The sequence below is a fragment of the Artemia franciscana genome, chromosome 21 (assembly GCF_032884065.1).
Source record: "Artemia franciscana chromosome 21, ASM3288406v1, whole genome shotgun sequence".
NCBI classification, from domain to species: Eukaryota; Metazoa; Arthropoda; class Branchiopoda; order Anostraca; family Artemiidae; genus Artemia; species Artemia franciscana.
This window is the reverse complement of record NC_088883.1, coordinates 9540123-9559527: the sequence shown is the minus strand read 5'-3', so window position 1 is coordinate 9559527 and position 19405 is coordinate 9540123. Positions and strand designations below refer to the sequence as shown.

General features: G+C 35.5%; 1 protein-coding gene across 2 annotated transcripts in view; it reads left to right on the top strand.

The window, feature by feature from the left end:
* Positions 1-19405, top strand: part of LOC136041028 (mediator of RNA polymerase II transcription subunit 20-like) — a 29231-nt gene that overhangs the window by 4079 nt on the left and 5747 nt on the right. The window contains exons 1-3 of one of the 2 annotated variants that reach the window (XM_065725550.1): positions 6838-6934; positions 15344-15495; positions 18455-18711. In XM_065725550.1, coding sequence (XP_065581622.1) covers positions 6921-6934; positions 15344-15495; positions 18455-18711 — 423 coding nt within the window. In that variant the 5' untranslated portion in view covers positions 6838-6920. Of the gene's footprint in view, positions 1-6837; positions 6935-15343; positions 15496-18454; positions 18712-19405 lie in introns of those variants that run through there. The other variant, XM_065725551.1, reaches the window with a different exon arrangement.

The window sequence follows — 19405 nt, the reverse complement described above, 5'->3', positions numbered from 1 at the left end:
ACTGAAACAACTAATAGAAATTAAGGGAATGAATCAAAAGTTATTTCAAATATAATTAAAGAGCGTTTTTAAAACCTAAAACAAAAAAAAATAACCTCAACAGGAGGGATATTCCCCCTCAACCCTCAGTTGTGAAATTCAAGAAAATGCTTGCACTTTATTCGTTTCAAAAAAGCTTTACTAGTTTATTAACGCTTCATTAGTAAGGCTTAACTAATTAGCAAATGTTTTACTAATTAGTAATTTATTAACAAGCGCTTTATTAGTTTCAAAAAAGGAAATACATATTTTTAAAGATTTAACCAAATAATAGAAAATGTGTGGTTTCTGTCAAGCGAAACCAATTTCTTTAACGTTACACATGGGATCTTGAAGGGCAACAAATCTCCGTCCGATTAAGGCATCTTTCCTATCTCCAGCCTCCAAGATGTTCTTTACTTGTATTTTCAATATAAAGTTAAATAAAGGCAATAAGCACTTGGTTATACTCAAGTAACTGGTGTTTACCCCATATTACGAGTTTTTCGTTTAAAGATAAGGATTACTGTCCTTCGAGAGAGGCAAAGGATTAGTCTCTTATACTTCTAACTAAAAGTGTCTTTTAATTACATTGGTATATTTTTGAAATATATTTTCGCAAACTAATCCCATTATTGGTTATTTTTGGAAGGAAAAAAGGCGTTCTTCAGACTTGACAGGAAATATAATTCCCAGAGACACGAATCTATCCGCTTTTTAGAAACTTGATTAGTTCTTAACTGAAAAATACTGATCCAATAAACAAGACGAAAAACTTTTAAGAAACAAATTTTTCCACAATCAAACTCTCTGTACCCTTATGGGTGAAAAAGGGAAAGCTTAACGTGCTTCGACACCATAAAAATCATTTTGAGACTCTCCACGTCGGCTGATAGCCTCAAAGACAAGGGCGTAATAACAAATCTTTCCGGCACCACAAGGAGCTTCCGAAGCATTTTTGTTATATTTGATACGGGGTTTTAGGTGTGTTAACGGCTCAGAAAGCTAATGAGAGGCCAGTTTAAAACAAATAAAACGTATAATCTCTTGCTAATTGTTAAGAAAAACGCTGTCTATTTAATGTACATGCAACAAAAATAATATACATTCTGTGTCGGTAAATATTTCAATCGAAGGCGTTTAGCGAAACAGGGAACTTCCAAAGCTGTCAATTCGTTCAATGATACTTCTTTTGAGCTGAATTTTAATAATTTCAAGCAGGTATGCTAGAAAATTTCTAGGACTGCCCTTTATTGAACTTGAGAAAGAAAAAGCTGCTTCCTCCAAACGAGAAAACAAAATTTACGCTATCTAATGATGTTGGTAGTGACAGCATTGGGCTTCCTACGGGAGCCCTATCCCTTCGAATCCCGATCTGGAAACTTTTTTATACTTTTTCATGACGCAGGCGCATGTTACGTCATTGGTAATGTTTACTAAGAGATGCAGGTGTCTGTTACATCATAGGGAATGTTTTCTAAGAGATGCATGTGTCTATTACGTAATAGGGAGGGTTTTTCTATGGATGTTATGCTTAAAAACCTAAGAGGAAAACCTTCAAGGATCCCGCCAAATCAGGATTTCTAAGATTGTTACATTATAGAAAGTTCTTAAAGAACCTTCAGGGTCCCTGCCAAATCATGATTTCGTTGGAAGTTGCGTTGGAAGTTGGAAGTTTCGTTGCAAGTTGGTGAAAATGCATAAGTTGTTTTAAACTTTTAAAAGTGTAAAGCCATATTTCCTACTGAGCTACCTAGCGGCTATCATATAGAAGGGGAAGCATCCCGCTATCTGCTAAATTAATGCATTCAGGTAGATCGCAAATAACTACTTTAGGAAACCTACCATAGATAGAGTTAAATAATTACTGAAAATAGGTTCGCTTATATATTAGAGGTAATAGTGATTGGTCAATAATTGGGAGCTTTGGTCCTGTCACCTCCCTTGTGTATTGGTGAGGTATGGGCAACTTTCCAGTCCAAATTTATAACTTTGGCGTCCATAGACTTTTGGAAGAGACTTGAGAGTTGCAGTACTAATCGGGCGTGAATTTCTTTTAACAGTCGTGGATAAATGCTATCTGGCCCAATGGACTCATTTGGATTAAGCTTTTGAAACCAAGTTCAAGCTCAGCCTTATTCACTATAATTGGAGACATTTGAGTGCTAATTACGTAGTGTTGTGGGGTTGGGAGAGTGTCCTGGCAATTTTTATTTCTCTGGTCATAAAGGGAGGAGTTCTTGAATTGCGTCTCCACGAGATTTTTGTGTTTTTATTGATGGTGTCTAACAGCACATTTTTCATTATCTACCACTTGTCTTCTGTCTCCGTAAATTCGAAGAATTTATAATCATACTGACTGAGTTCATGCCTGATTTGACTGTAGTTTGTATACACATGTTTAGTTCGGTTCAATGTATGCGGGTACAGTCGAAATTGGCATTTTGTTGCAATGTGGTCACTATCTCCAAATGGGGGTTTTGATTCCATGTTAATGAGTGAATCAGGATCATTTATTAAAACGAGATCAAAGAGTGAAGGGTTCTGTCCTTCTCGTTGGAAATATCATCGCCTAGAATAGCGAGTGTTTCTCTAAGAAGTCTAGAAAAGACTGTGTTGCCATATTGCTTGCGTGGTCGTATTCTTCAGCCTGCTCAATCGCAATCACCAAGCATGAACAAATTCTTATTTTTTGGGCAGCACTATCAATAGATCGATGTATAGCCAAGAGGTTGAAGTAGGCTCCTGTAAAAACCACCGAATGCAATGGGACACCCTGTTACATACAATTCTTTCTCTCTCAAAGAGAGTAGATTGTTTCGGGAGGCACTTCTTTTTCGTACAAAGTTACCCACGCTCCTTTTCAATTGATCAAAGGCTGTGATTAAAGTTATGAAGGCAGCTTCAGTAATCTTTTGGTGCTTGGTTCTGTGCATTCCAACCCTGAAACCAGCTTGGTTGGTTCAGAGTTTGTGGTTTTGTATTCCCTAAAAGACGACTGAGAAGAACAATTGCAAAAATCTTTACAGTTGCTTTGATCGACGATGCCCCCCATGGTTATTGCATTCAGACCTGCCCCCTTTCTTGGGATATCGGAGTGATGGTTCAGTCTTGCCACTTTTTTGGAAAACACCCATTGATACAAATATGACAGAAGAGTTTTGGAAGTCTTATGGCAAAATTAGGAACTTCTTTATGGATATAAGCCCGAATCAAGTCAGTTCATTCTGTTTATGGACCCTTACTTTTAGGGAAAATCCTTAGGATCGCAAAAAGTTAGGAATTAGTTAAGGGCGTCGACGCTAGGATCCCAAATATACTAGAGCTTTGCTGTTTTTAGTCTTTTTATAGCTGCATGGCTTTCGTCTATTGACAGAGGGTCACTATTAATGTCAGTATATGGGCCAAGACCACCAAAAGATATCTATTCAGCACTAGGAGGGAGATCAGAGGCACAGCTAGGCAGTTCAGGTGTGATATTATTTGAAGCTTATGCAATGAAAGGGCAAGATATCAGGTCAAGACATTTTTTCAAAATGTGACTTCTATCTATGGCAATGTCTTCTTTCCCTTTTTGAAGGGAGCCATTTTTCTCTCTTAACTGACGCTGAGACTCTCTTGTTATTCCAGTAATTTCTCTATGGAATTTGTAACGCCTCCTGTAGACAGAGTAACTGACGACTTTTTGCATGCCTGTTGCAGCCTGGTCTCAGTAGCTTTGTCGATTGTGTCCAGACAATTTGTGGCGGATTCTTCTCAGATCTTTGAAACGGTCAAATCTTTTGTTAGAGATCTACTGCTTCAAAGCACCAAGCATGGTATTCTCATCTGAAATCTATCTTTTTTGCGCCTTTGACTTTTTAATATCTTTACTACAGCCTCTTTTATGTTCAGTGCTATGCACTTCATCTCTTTCTCATTATTAGTCGTGGCTACGTCTTCATAGTTGGAAACCAAGAAAACAATGAACCAGTTTTTAACTGCATATTGAATTATTTTCGTACAAATTTGTCTTCAGTTCAAAAGCATAGTTCCGACTTTTTCTTTGAATTTATCACAAAAGCTCTATTCGGATACTTTAGTATATTCATACGAGTAGCTTACTGTAGTCTTAAGGATGGGGCTTCTAAAGTGGGCCTTGGCTAGCCATGGCGAGGCGGTAAACATTTGAGGAGAATTTCTATGGCCTCAACGCTTAAAAGGAGACCATACCTCAGAGAACAAAGCCTTTATTTTCCCTTTAGCATTAAAAGTAGTAATTTCTCTGCACGTCTTATGTGGCATTTGACTTTCCTTCCAAAGGTCCGTTAATTTTTGTTTCTGATAGGTATAGGATGACACTTAAATATATTTTCGTTTTGCCCGGCATACAAAATACCACACTCATCACTGAGCAACCGTTCTGGATTCACGCATTGAGGGATTCTCCATGTTTGAGCAGATGGTTGGCTTGCTGAATTTTCAACAGGTTCACCGACACGTGGCAAACTGTCTTTTGCAAGCCATCAAAAGAACATCTTAATAAATGACGACCAATGACCACAATGCCTTTCTATTTTAAAAACAATAACAGATAAAACAATGAGGAATCAATTTAAGACAGTTAAACTTTTTACCCTTAAACGAATATTTCGGCTCTATATCCAAGGGCTGTCCTCAGCAAAACACATATAGAAACATAAAATAAGACATATAATAAAATACAAGATAATTAAAACTAAAGTGAAAAATTAAAACAGGCCAAGAGTCATTATATCAAGGAACTTTAATCAGGACGGGAAAAAAACAATATGAAACAAGGCAATTTGTTTTCGTAAAAAAAACAAACAAATCGTGAGCATATTTTAATACTAATCTTGCTTTTTTCCCGGCCTAAAATATCTTCTTGATTCAGATCCATTGGTATTTGCTATTGGCCTTGTAATTTAATTTGTCGAATTGCTGTTAATTAAACTTCCATATAATGCATAGAGTGAATACCGCCCCGGAGGCCTATTTAACTAAATGCTATTATTTACCTTAAGTTGAATTTCTATTTCCCCTTGAAACACCTATTTAATACCAATGGACATATTGAAACTGAAGACAGCATGGCTCACAAGAATCGATTGAAGATCTGCAAGAACCATGGTCGATCTATCAGGTAGGTCTCTCAATAGATTCTTTACTGATCAATTAATACAGGAGCAAGAGCAAGTTATTACTATCACTCTAGAAACACCTGAGGCATAACAACCGAATCAAAGACCTTTTGCTATAACCCGACAATAAGATATTCTTTAAGAATGTGCTTCCGAGCAAATGCCCAAACATCTTCTTTTAGCATTGAGTCACCAAGAATAGAATACCAAAACTTGGAATTCACCTCACTACAGTTTTCAAAATAAACCCCTCTTCTAAATGACCCAAATTAGAAGAATCGCCACGTCTGTTTTTAGAAGAAAAACTTTTTGTCAATTTGATTGAAATTTCCCCATTCAAAAGCACTCAAAATAATGATCACACCTTCTTCTTTTTCAGTTTAGGTCAATTATCCCAAATGAAATCAATTTGTAATTTGGCTGATTGAAAATCATGAATCAAAGCACCCTTGAATACTAAATAAAGGAAACTGTATTTCCTAACTCTGAAATATTAATGCATGCACATTGTGGAGAAGATTATTTAAGTGACATTAGAAAGTATGATTGTTATAGAGCAATAGTGCAACATTTCTTGCCCTTTTTAACTCCGTTTGCTTTAGCTTTTATTTAAGACTGTCAAAGACGTAGAATGCGTTAGAAATTCACACTGCTGTAGTTCACTATGATTGAATTGACTTTCTTCTGGCCACAGCTCTAACAACTGTCAGCACTGAAAGTTTGATTCTTTACCAGTAAGGCAAGTTTGAGATAGCGAGGCATTACATTCAGAAGAATTCACAACGAGCCTTTTTTTTAAAAAAAACGTAAGACTTTCTTTGTCAAGGCATGTAAAATCCACAAGAAAATTCATAATATTTATAAATGAACAAGAGCTGAATCTAATCGATACAGAAGTTACAAAAATTCAATCAGGTTTAAAGAGTAAAATGAATGAATTAGCTGTCATTACAGACGGTAAAACGTTTGAAGTTGACTGTATTTCAAGCATAGTCAAGTATAGCTCAAACCACAGAAAAAATATATATATATATGGAACAGAAGTCTGTAAAAGGCCTATAACAAAATGCTCAAAGTAATTAGGCTTCCTTTTAAGCTATTTATGTTGTGATGAAGAGATTGGAAGATACAGTGGTGCCATGTTTCTTAAATGATCAATTTGTTTAAACGATCAGTTTATATTACTTCAGCCAGTATTGCCATTGGGGTAAAATTGTTCATGGATTAAAAGTAATCACACGAAAATTTATGATTATTTGATATGTTGTGCCAATTCTTTTCAATTTCTTTTGCACATATTGAATGCCAGCACAAATTTGCTTAACTGCATCATTTATGAAAAAATGAAAGAAAATGAAGAGAGTCGAGCACAAACATCAAATTTTACTGGTCAAAAAAAGTTTTTTCATGGACATCTGTAGCATATATCTTTTGTCTGTGATCCGAACCACAGACAAAAAGTATATGATACAGAATGCAAATATGTTAGTGTCCTATATTCCAATGTTAAACAGAAGGGTCGGGGATCCGGGTGCCTTTTGGCTAAACATGATGCCGTTACTAAGTGCAAGAAACCTGAGAAACCGAGAATAAAGAAGCACTAGTACCAAATTGATTGGTATCAAGAACTTGTTTCTGTGTTACACGCGTTTTGTCTGTGTTCTTAACGCACTGGTCAAAAATATTAAAAAAAAAACTTTACCAAACGAACAAGTTCAAATTATTGGTAGCGTTCGATAGCAGTCGCAATTAAATTTAAAAATGGGTGTTACTGTGTAAGACCTTTACTTCCAGTTATTCATGCTGAAGGGTCTTTTTCAGAACAGCTTCTGAAGGATTGTTTCTTGAATTCATTTTTCTAGCTCAAAAACTTTCCAAGATACTGGAAAGTGCTGAAATTGAAGAATTAATTTCGGTTTTGCCAATTAATTTGTTAGGTAGTTTATCTAAGTAGCCTACCACTGGGCAAGAGCAGGGAAAGGAAAACTATAATACAAAAATAATAGCAATACGATTTGATTCCTTATTTTATACTAAATCTATTCCACAGTGTACCCTACTAGCTATAGCCTATTTGTGATAGGCCTAGTGTATCCTATCAGCCTGATGGTCCCAAATATAGTCCTGATATATGTAAAGCTACAAAAAGTTGCTAAAACAATGATATTATGATATAAACAAAGAAATTGAATACATCACTTTACAGCTTGTTTATGCTTTTTCCAAAATAATAACTGCTTAAAGGGAAATTCCTTTTTGAGCTGTTAATAGGGCCCTTAAATTGGAACTAGTTTTAGTTGTCTATAGTTTTAGACTATAGTGTAAAGTTAAAAAAGACTAGTTAAAAACACAATACAATCTATTACTTCAAAGTAATGTATTAAGAGCATTGATTCATTCCACTTGTATAAACTTAAATTCAATAAGCATTTGAATGTAACATTTTCTAATATATAATTTTAAGGGAACATTTTCTGTACAATAAACATTACAATAGCAAACTGTAAAATTGAGCAAAATTAACTAGCCTAATTGTCTTCCTTCTACAGAAATAATGGAAAAGGGTTAAATTATGCAATGCCTCAACTGAAGAAATTACAAAAAAACATTAAGACTTAAAAAAATATAAAACAAAAAAACTAAATCAAAGAAGAGAAACAAACATGGTAAAATTGTTGCAAACAGTATTACTGGCTTTCATATAAAGTGAATATACCTCTCAATGCCTTCTTTAATGCTGTTTACAAATACAATAATTGCTTCTACTGCAAATTCAGATTTAAGCACTTTTTGACCTCTTAAAAATGACCTATATATGGAGTCATTACAAATTTGTAATAGTTTAGAAACAAATTTGGGCTATATATTTGCACATCAGGGGGATGGGGGTAAAGCATAGCATATATTAAATACATAAACTAACCATTGCTGTTTTTTTTATGTGTTAGTGCTGTTGCACTGGTGATTTCTCTTCTCATTAAAATTTGATGTGCACAAACACATAAAAAAAAATACAGCAATGGTTAGTTTATGTATTTAATATATGCTATGCTTTACCACCCCCCCCCCCTTATGTGCAAATATATAGCCCAAATTTGTTTCTAAACTATTACAGATTTATAATGACCTCATATATAGGTCATTTTTAAGAGGTCAAAAAGTGCTTAAATCTGTATTTGCTGTAGAACCAATTATTGTATTTATAAACAGCATTAAAAAAGGCATCAAGTGGTGTATTCACTTTATATGAAAGCCAGTAACACTGTTTGCACCAATTTTACCACAAACATTTGTTGATGCAGTTACAAAATTAACATGGTTAATTTAAACAATTTTGATTAAACACACTGATATAACCACCTAATAGAAAATCACATAAAATTATCAATATTAAATGCCTATTTTTTTCTTGCACATCTGCTTTTGGAGAGCTACTTTTCTGAAATTTACAATTTTTTACTTATAGGCTGCTTGCATTTGAAATATTAATGAACCTGTAGTGATTGGCAAGGGGTTCATCAATGGTTGGCAATGGTTCTTTCATTGGTTTATCTAAGAGAAATGTGCTTACAAAACAAAAGTTGTACCATTAGATTCCTTATTTTATGCTCTTCACTTTTTCATTGTCACTTTAATGACAATATACACCACCCATTTCCCTGATAGCCATAGGATATGCTAATACTTAGAAAGTGCATAATCTTGGAAATATATTTTGATTAAAAAGTATCTTTCATAAACATAGACAGAAAGTTCTTAATCTAAGAAATAATGTGGATGTTGGAAATGGACTAATTAGGATTGGTTGACTAAAATCTTTAAAGAAAAATTTTTCTGAATATTTAACAAATAGAAGATTTGAAGCCAAACTAAATTACCATGACAGGACACAGAAACAAATCTTGAGAAATTAAATAGGTCTATTACAACTGGGGAGAAAAGAAAACACTCATGCAAATATTTTGCCAATGCAAAACCAGGCATATTCATAGCAAGGGTTTCTTATATAGGGGAGAGGGGATGCCCTTCCCAATGTTTGCTGCCAGTCAGGAAACAAACTTGATTTGGCAAGATAATGGTATGAAGCACCATTATTTTACTAGCTCAAACTTTTTTCTATCAGAGGCATAAAGAGTCACAAGGCTTCAGCATTTTATTATTTATTTGTTTATTTTTATATTTTCTCCTGAGGTATTTCATATTGAAGGGATGGTTGTATAAACTATGGAGGGGACTCATTCAATTGAAATTGGAAGCTCTGTTGCCATTTTGAAGAGTCAAAAGTGATGGGAGGGCAAATAGCTCACCCCCTCCTCTTGTGCCCTCCTCTGCAAATGCATCTAATAAACAATTTGAGATATCCATTTTGTTCAAAATAGCCTAAAGGCACACAATCTGCACCTTTAAGGTTAACAAAACCCCCCACAGTCCTTGGAGCAAGGGCTGTAAGTTATGCAATTTAGCCATTGTTAAAACATAATGTTTTTATGGAAGGAGTTATATGAAGTTTGGAGGAGGCTCATTTGATTAGAAATTCTAGTTTCCTTTTTTGGAATCAAAATTTACTGGAGGGCTACTAACCCCTCCCTCCCACTCATTTCTCAAATGCATCCAATTATTATTTTGAATAATCATTTTCTTCAAATAGTTCAAAGACCAAATAATTATGCCTCCAAGGTTGAAACCCTTCCCCCAGCCCCTACTATAAGGACTAAGTTATACAAGTTGCCCATTGTTAACATATAAGGTATTTTATCAAGAAAAGAGGGCATGTTTGATCCTGGATCTCCAAGAAAGCTTAGAATGTTACAATGAAACTTCAGGAAATGTTGAAAGGGATGCCAAAGACAATTTAAACATACTTTTCTTTGCTGGTTGCAAAAAGGGAATACCAGCAATATCTAAGGAACTGATGAGGGCATTAGGTTGAAAGTTTCAAGGTATGTTGAGGGGATGCTGAAGAGAGATTGGAGGACAACCAGCCCTCCCTCCTTAAATTTTTAAACTGCTTACATGCAGGATTAAAAAAAAGTATCTGGTTTTAATTAACATGACCACAAGCCAACACATTGCCCTTTTGATTAAATGTTTAAAACACCCTGTGTCAAACATACTTTGCAGAGCCCTTATGGACTGAAATGTATAGAAATCATTTTTGTATTGCCCTTTCTTTTGATTTTTGAATATGTTTTGTTAACTAGAAAAACTAATAAAAATATTATAAAGAAATTGCAGTATTGAACACAAGATGCTACTGTTCTAGCATCTTTTCAGATCCTCAAATGCTGACTTTCTTTTTTTTCTTTTTTTTTCATTTTCAAGTCTGGGAAATAATTTAAGAACTGCATTCAAAAATTAGATTCAACTTATAATATTAAAGATTTCCACCTTATTGTCAGCAACTTCTGTTTTTACCAATCCTTTAGCCTTAATTTGCTTTGTATTGTCAAAAAGCAGGCATTTTGTGCAGCAAATATAAGAAAAGACAGCCTCTTGGCAGTCTTTTCTTTGTCACTTATGTTTCATTGGTTTGATAAGATCAAAGTTATTTATTGTAAATTGCACAACAAAGTCCCTGGTTTTAATAAACATGGGAAACAGATTTATATTCATTTTACTAGTTCAAGATTGTTGCTAATATTAACATGTGAGCTGCTGAGTATTTCAGAAAACTTTTCTTGCTTTAATGTGAATATTTTGTATTTTATTTCTTCTATTTTCTATTTCTATCTTTTTATTTCTTCTATTTTGTATATATTCACATTAAAGCTGATTAGTAGATGTAAATATCCATCATATTTTTTCCAATAAACACAGAATATTCTGTCAGGTGGTTATCCTTGCTGATAGGCTCTTTGTACAAATAAATAAATCTCATTTAACTTTTATTATGCCTTTTTTATAAATTGCAGGTTTTCATTTACCTTTTAGTCTGATAGTCTTTAATTTGGTATGTCTTGACTACTACCTGCTCTTCCATCATACTTTTTCCAATAAACACAGAATATTCTTGTTATAAGTCAGGTGGTTATCCTATTGTTTCAGTTCAATAATTATTGACTTTCTTTCATATTTTTACTATAGGACTATACATGGAGAGTTGAATAACAACCAAAAAATGTGATAAAATATAATTAGATATATTTCTAAAACTTGCAATCTCCATTTGTTATGATTTGAAACATAAAAAATTGTTCATTTACAATCCTATGAAAATAAGAAAGTTTGCTTAAAAATAGCTAAGAGAAATAAATCCCCTAACCCACCTTTTCAATCAATTAATGTGTCTATATTTGTTCCAGTTCAATTACTAATGTATCAACCCCCTTGCTCCTTATTGTAGCCTATCTAACTCAGAATGCTTATTAACTCAAAAATTTCAAAATGTATCCAATTCCATACTCAGAAGTAACTTCATTAATCACAGGTCCAATGTGAATTTAGCTATCCCTAGCTATAGGTGTACATTCAAAGATAAATGTACCCAAGGAACACTGGAGTGCATCTTTTTCCTCCAAAACTGAAAACATTGTATAATACTAGTTAACATTAGAATTATTCTTTCTAAAGGTGGTAAGCATATTTGTCGTAGTTTTTGCTCTCAATTAGATTAACCCTTGCTCTTGTGACCCCCCCCCCTTGAGATGCAGTATTGACTGTGCTGTAATCCATTTTTGCAGATGTTATGTGAAATGTTTCAGTCACTAATCTATCTAAAATATTGAAATATTGCTGGATACTGAAGCTCCCTCTAGTTCACCAGCAGGGTTGTCATCTGTAGCACAAAAGTGCTATTTTAGCACTGTTACGGTAATATTTTTTGTTACTATAGCACCAAAGATTGCTGTGTAGCATGTAAATTTGGGCAACTGTGGCACTTTGGGAACCAACCATGGTGGCAACCCTATTCATCAGATGCTAGAATTGATCATTGGTGTACAATCTCAAGATCTTCAGGGCTAGATAAAAGTTTTTAAAACCAGGATGCCTTAATTGCCCCAACAAGTTCTATATATTTTTTTAGGCACTTGGTATTAACCAAGTAACATATAGCAATTGCAAATTCTGTCAGTCTGTCTCTTGGTCTGTCTGTCTGTCGGTCCCAGTTTTGCTACTTTACGCACTTCCAGGTAAGCTAGGACGATGAAATTTGGCAGGCGTATCAGGGACTAGACCGGATTAAATTAGAAATAGTCGTTTTTCCGATTTGACCATCTGGGGGGGGGCGTTAATTCGAAAAAAAACAGAAAAATTGAAGTATTTTTAACTTACAAACGGTTGATCAGATCTTAATGAAATTTGATGTTTGGAAGAATATCGTGTCTCAGATTTGTTGTTTTAAGGTGCAGAGCTGTTGGTTTGGTGACATTGGGGGGGATATGGGAGGGGGAAACCTAAAATCTTGGAAAACACTTAGAGTGGAGGGATTGGGATGAAACTTTGTGGGAAAAATAAGCACAAGTCCTAGATACATGATTGACATAACCGGAATGGATCTGCTCTCTTTGGGGTTGTTGGGGGGGGGCGTTAATTCTGAAAAATTAGAAAAAAATAGGTATATTGAACTTACGAACGGGTGATTGGATCTCAATGAAATTTAATATTTAGAAGGATATAGTGTCTCGGAGTTCTTATTTTAAATCCCGACCGGATCTGGGGACATTGGGGGGGAGTTGAGAGGGGGAAACCTAAAACTTGGAAAACACTTAGAGTGGAGGGATCAGGATGAAACTTGGTGGGAAAAATAAGCACGAGTCCTAGATACATGATTGACATAACCGGAAAGGATCCGCTCTCTTTAGGGTAGTTGGGGGGGGGCTATTTCTGAAAAATTAGAAAAATACGAGGTATTTTTAACTTACGAACCGGTGATCGGATCTCAAAGAAGTTTGATAGTTAGAAAGATATTGTGTCTCAGAGCTCTTATGTTAAATCCCAATCGGATCTGGTGACATTTGGGGGAAGTTTGGGGTGGGGGAACCTAAAATGATGGAAAACGCTTAGATTGGAGAGATAGGGATGAAACTTGGTGGGAAAAATAAGCGCAAGTCCTAGATACATGATTGACATAACCAGAACAGATCTGCTCTCTTTGGGGTAGTTGGGGGGGGGGTAATTCTGAAAAATTAGAACAAATGAGGTATTTTTAACTTACGAACGGGTGATCGGATCTCAATGAAATATGATATTAGAAGGATATCGTGTCTCAAAGCTCTTATTTTAAATCTCGACTGTATCTGGTGACATTGAGGGGAGTTTGGGGTGGAGGAACCTAAAATCATGGAAAACGCTTAAATTGGAGGGATCGGGATGAAACTTGATGGGACAAATAAGCAGAAGTCTTAGATATGTGATTTACATAATTGGAACGGATCTGTTCTATTGGGGGGGGGGGGGGGTATTCTGAAAAATTAGAAAAAATTACATATTTTTAACTTACGAAGGAGTGATTGGATTTTCATGAAACTTCAAATTTGGAAGTACCTTTTAACTCAGATCTCTTATTGTAAATCTCAACCAGATCCAGCGTAATTGGGGGGGGGGCAGTTGGGGGGACCAGAAATCTTAGAAAATACTTAAAGCGGTGAGACGAGGATGAAACTGGATGGGAAGAATAAAAACCTGTCTAAGATACGTGACTGACATAACCAGACCGGATCTCCTCTCTTTGGTGGAGTTGAGGGGGGGGGGGTAATTTTGAAAATTGAGGTATTTGTAACTTACTAAAGGGTGACCAGATCTTAATGAAATTTGATATTTTGAAGGATCTTGTGCTGTAAAGCTCTTATTTTAAATTCCGACCAGATCCTGTGACATTAGGGGAGTTGGAGGGGGAAACCGGATGTTTAGAAGGATATCGTGTCTCAAAGCTCTTATTTTAAATCCCGATCGGATCTGGTGACATTGTGGGGAGTTTGGGGTGGGGGAACCTAAAATCATGGAAAACGCTTAGATTGGAGGGATCGGGATGAAACTTGGTGGGAAAAATAAGCAGAAGTTTTAGATACGTGATTTACATAATTGGAATGGATCCGCCCTATAAGGGGGGGGGGCTAATTCTAAAAAATTAGAAAAAATGACGTATTTTTAATTTAAGAAGAAGTGATCGGATCTTCATGAAACTTCATATTTAGAAGGACCTCGTAACTCAGATCTCTTATTTTAAATCTCAACCGGATCCAGCGTAATTGGGAGGCAGTTGGGGGGACTGGAAATCTTAGAAAATACTTGAAGCGGTAAGATCAGGATGAAACTGGATGGGAAGAATAAAAACCTGTCTAAGATACATGACTGACATAACCGGACCGGATCTTCTTTCTTTCGTGGAGCTGGGGGTAATTTTGAAAATTGAGACATTTGTACCTTACGAAAGGGTGACCAGAGCTTAATGAAACTTGATATTTAGAAGGATCTTGTGCTTAAAGCTCTAATTTTAAATTCCGACCAAAATCTGTGACATTGGGGGGAGCTGGAGGGAGAAACCGGAATTCTTGGCAAACGTGAAAATTGGGGTATTTTTATCTTACGAATAGGTGATCGGATCTTAATGAAATTTTATATTTAGAAGGAATTCATGTCTCAGAGCTCTTATTTCAAATCCCGACCAGATCTTTTGACATTGAGGGGGGAGTTGGAGGGGGAAACCTTGGAAAACACTTGGAGTGAAGGAATCGGGATGAAGCTTGGTTGATAGAATAAGCAAATTTGCTTGATACGTGATTGACGGAACCGTACTGGATTCGCTCTCTTTGGGGGAGTTGAGGGGAGGGGTTCAGTGATTTGGCGAGTTTGGTGCTTCTGGACGTGCTAGGACGATGAAAATTGGTAGGCGTGTCAGGGAGCTGCACAAATTGATTTGATAAAGTCGTTTTCCCAGATTCGACCATCTGGGGGGCTAAAGGGAGAGGAAAAATTAGGTATTGATAACTTACGAGTGGGTGATCGGATCTTAATGAATTTTGATATTTAGAAGGACATCGTGACTCACAGCTCTTATTTTAAACCCTGACCGGCATTAAGCCTCTTATATTCCTTTTAAATCAATCTATTAATTCATAGAATTTTGCTAGAGCTCATACCATATGATCTCTTGGCTCTTAGCTCTTTTTGCCTCGTTTTTAAGGAGAATCTGTTGGGGACCTTGAATGTATCCAATTAGTGATGTTTGTTCATTTCTTTTTTAGGCTTCAGACATTCCCAATTGTGGAAGGGAAAACTGGGCCTTATACAATTGACTTACTTTCTACAAGAATAACAGCTTTAGGGGCTGTTAAGAAAGACATATTTATTGTAGACTGTGAAACTTTTACTCAACCAACTGCAATTCCAAATGTTGGTAAGCATTTTCTCCATTCATATCTGTATATTTGCCATAAATCTTATCCAATAGACATAGTTGTTTCTAATGTTTAGAGGGCAGTGGGTTAGAAGATTTATCCAATGGAGAGGAGTGTCATCCAATCAACACTAAATATGCCAATAGTTCCTTTGGATATTTATGGGGTGCTTCTCTTATCTGTCATTGCTGCATAGATGTGTGAGTATTTAGACATTGAGTCCTTAAAAGCAATCCTATTTCAGGGGTGGGTAATTAAACCAAGCGTTTCATTAAGATGCTGCAAAAATAAAAGATATTGATGATGTAAGAATAAATCTAGAATGGAGTCTCATATAAATTAGTCTGCCCCCCCCCCCACCTCATACAAGTAAAAAGTTCAATGGGATATCTTACTTTTATTTTGGTGTTGACCTTGTTCCATGTTGTCTGTGATCCAATGGCCTGTATCTTTCAGTGGGAGGCTCATATCTACTGCAGTTGCTATAAGGGTAGGTAAAAGGTAGTTGATGATGCTGATTCTGAATATTGGGGTGTACTGACTTGCAGCTGTATAAAACAGGTTGATTTTGCCTATAAACCTGAATTATTGTGTAGTTTATTTTCTAAAGTTATGAAAGATAAATTATATTACATTATATTATAACATATCCCATGATGATTAATTTTTGGTAGTATTTCGTTTTACGTTGAGACGAACATAAAAAGCTATGGGTCTCTAGCTCCAAATAATATCACATTGTTCAATATTTTAGTGATATTTTACTTTTCTTTTTGAATTTCTTTCATGACAACTCTACTTTTTTACTTTATTCAGAGATCTTCCTATTTATTTTGAACATCTTAGTGTATTGTTAATGGTAAAAATTTCCTAATTGGAGCGTTTTAAACTATACCTAACTATACCATTGACTGGTCATATGAATGTTGTGTTGGTGTATGTTAACTGTTTCTCACCCAGAAGACGCAAAACAGCGAGTATTGGATTCAAGTTTGAAATGAAGCAAGTAATGTGACATCTAAAACATTTTACTTCGTCCCACTTATCCTATTTAGTGTTATTCATCTGTAAATATGCGAGGCATCTATGAACCAAATGAACCTACTCAGACAGGCTCATTTAGTTGGAATACTCTAACCAAATGAGACACTAGAAAGCATTACACTTAACTTAAATTGCAAAATATAGTTGTTTTTACCGCCTTTCTTTGCGCCATATTATCCCGCCAGGTGACGTGTAAGGACACAGCAAAATGTCTTAAATCTCGTATTATTTGCTTCATTTCATATTTGAATCCAATACTCATCATTTTGTGTCGTTTCCATGAAAAACAATTAGCATGAGCCAACATGATGTTCCCATTACTATGTTGTAGGCGAAATAAAAAAAATATAACTCCTCCCAAAATGAAATTTTCACAGTCAAGAATAGACCAAGATATTTAGAAAAAACTACGAGGATCTCTCGATAAAGTAAATAAGTCGGTTTGTCATGAAGAACATTCGACCGAAACTGCAACATTTTAAATGCTTGAAAAATTAAATATTATCTGGAGCTAAAGGGATCTGATTTCTACTACGTTTGCTTTAGCACAAAACAGAAAATACCACCAAAACTTACTTGTCTGAGATTCAGAATATGGACAGTTTGTCATAATACACTTTAAATTTTGGAGCTTCAGAAAATAAGCTGTGCAACCATGTCGCTATAGGCCACTTTTGGGCTTGTGTTCTACTCGCTGAGAGTGTCTTGAGTATGCTCTTATACAAGCTTTTGGGTATACGGAATTAGTGGCATAGCTAGGGGGACAAGGGAGTACACTTTTCCATAGGCCTAGTATACATTGAGGGTGCCATTTAAATGATGCCTAGCTTTTACTTTATGAAAAACGGGCCCAATTGCGTTGTTAAGGTATGGGGGCGAAAGCTGACGTTACCTCCTGGTACTGAAAGCCTACTTGTTCATTTTTCCGGTTTCAATAGAGTACTTAACATGTCTTCAAAAATAATTTCCGAAGTAATCTTTGCTCTTTTACAATAGAGGTCAAGACTCAACAAAATCGGTGATGTAAGTTTTACTGTGTGAACTAATGTAATCATCTGACCGGAAATTACATCGGAACGATGTAAAATGCTGAGATACTTCTTCTAGAAGCTTTAGAACACAGCGATTGGCCTAAACTTTCAGCTCAATTTGAGTTCAAGGAGAATCTTGGCATTTTTCCAGAGAACCAACGCTTTACACCGAAGAATAGGACTCTCATTTCTTGACGACTTTAGTTGTTAAAGAGCATTGTGCAAAAAAGGTCACCTTTTCTAAGTCACTTTATAACATTTTTGTCAGACCCTCATTAAGGGAAATTCCTCCCTTAATTCCTCTCTGGTGCTAGTGGATGTATACATGGCTGACCTTGCGTTGGCTGTTAGATTAAATAAATTTTGGTGCCCACTCCAAAGAAAAAGAGGACCAAAATAGGGGCAACTTATCATCTGAACTTTCACATTTTTGGTTCTTTTGGTTAAAACATGTATTTTTTTTTAATGCATGAGGTTTATTAGACAGTATTGCTTCCACTAACCCTGAATTTTTCATGATAGGCTGCATTTCCCCAAAAGCAAAATCGGTTCTCCAAAATGCCCCAAAATTGATATTAATAAAATCTATATTTTTTTTTTATGTTTGTGTATTTAAGTACAGCTCAGAGTAGATTTTAGAAAACCCAATTTACTTTTGTGTTGGTTTGGGGAAGCATCAAAAATTTGGGGTTGGTTTAAGGACTGTGCAATAATGCACAGTTTTAGAGGTTTTTTTTTACAAAAAGGATTGGGAGTTTAAAAAATATTAAGATGTTCCTTTAGCTTTGGGATAGACCCTTAGGCTGCAGTTTATGCTGGCTTCTTGGATAGTGTTAGATGTATGTGTATTTTAAAACTGTGTCCATGTCGATTTTATTTTCAGCTCCCAGATCGGTAAATGTCCTACATGACTCTGAAATGCCTGTAAGTGTCTTCTCCCTACTTGACACGGGCACTAAGATAGTACCCTTAGTTGCTGATAGTCTCTTTGATTTGCTGATGCTGAAAATGGCCCCATGGTATGTACCTAAGAAGAACCTGAAAATTGAATCCAAAGGACCTAGATTTGAAGCTGGAGATTTTATTGTCAAGCTTGGATCTGTCAGTATGGGTGGACATTTTAAAGGTATCTTAGTAGAGGTGAGATATAAAAAACAATATAATGTGAAATCAAAAAACAATAGAGAGGTTTCTTGACTTAGATATATAGTTTTAGCAGCAAGCTGGTGATGTGTAAAAGCAAAATACACAAACTAACATAAAATCAGTCCAAATACAAAATCAAAAGACAATAAAGAGGTTTTTGGACTTCTGTATGTTTAGCTTCAGCACACCTTCAGCAGGTAATAACAATCCAGATTTGCAAAAATAAAAGCAGTCCACAATACAAAACCCAGAAGATAATAGTGAGGGTTTTTGATTCTGGTCTATTAAGTCTCAGAAGCAAGCTCTTCACATATGAAAGAAATCCACACGTACAAAAATTAAAGTAGTCTACAATGAAAAATTAAAAGATAATAGAGAGACTTCTGTATATTTAGCTTCAACACCAAGCTCATGGCGTGCAAAAACAATCGCGTGTACAAAAATAAAAGCAGTCCATAATACAGAATCAAAAGATAATAGAGAAGTATTTGGACTTTGATCTATTGAGCCTCATAAGCAAGGTCTTGACATATAACAGAAATCTGCACGTACAAAAATAAAAGTAGTCCACAATGAAAAATCGAAGGACAAAAGAGAGGTTTTTGGACTTCTGTATATTTAGCTTCAGCACCAAGCTTATGGCGTGAAAAAACAATCCACATTTCGAAAATAAAAGCAGTCCACAATA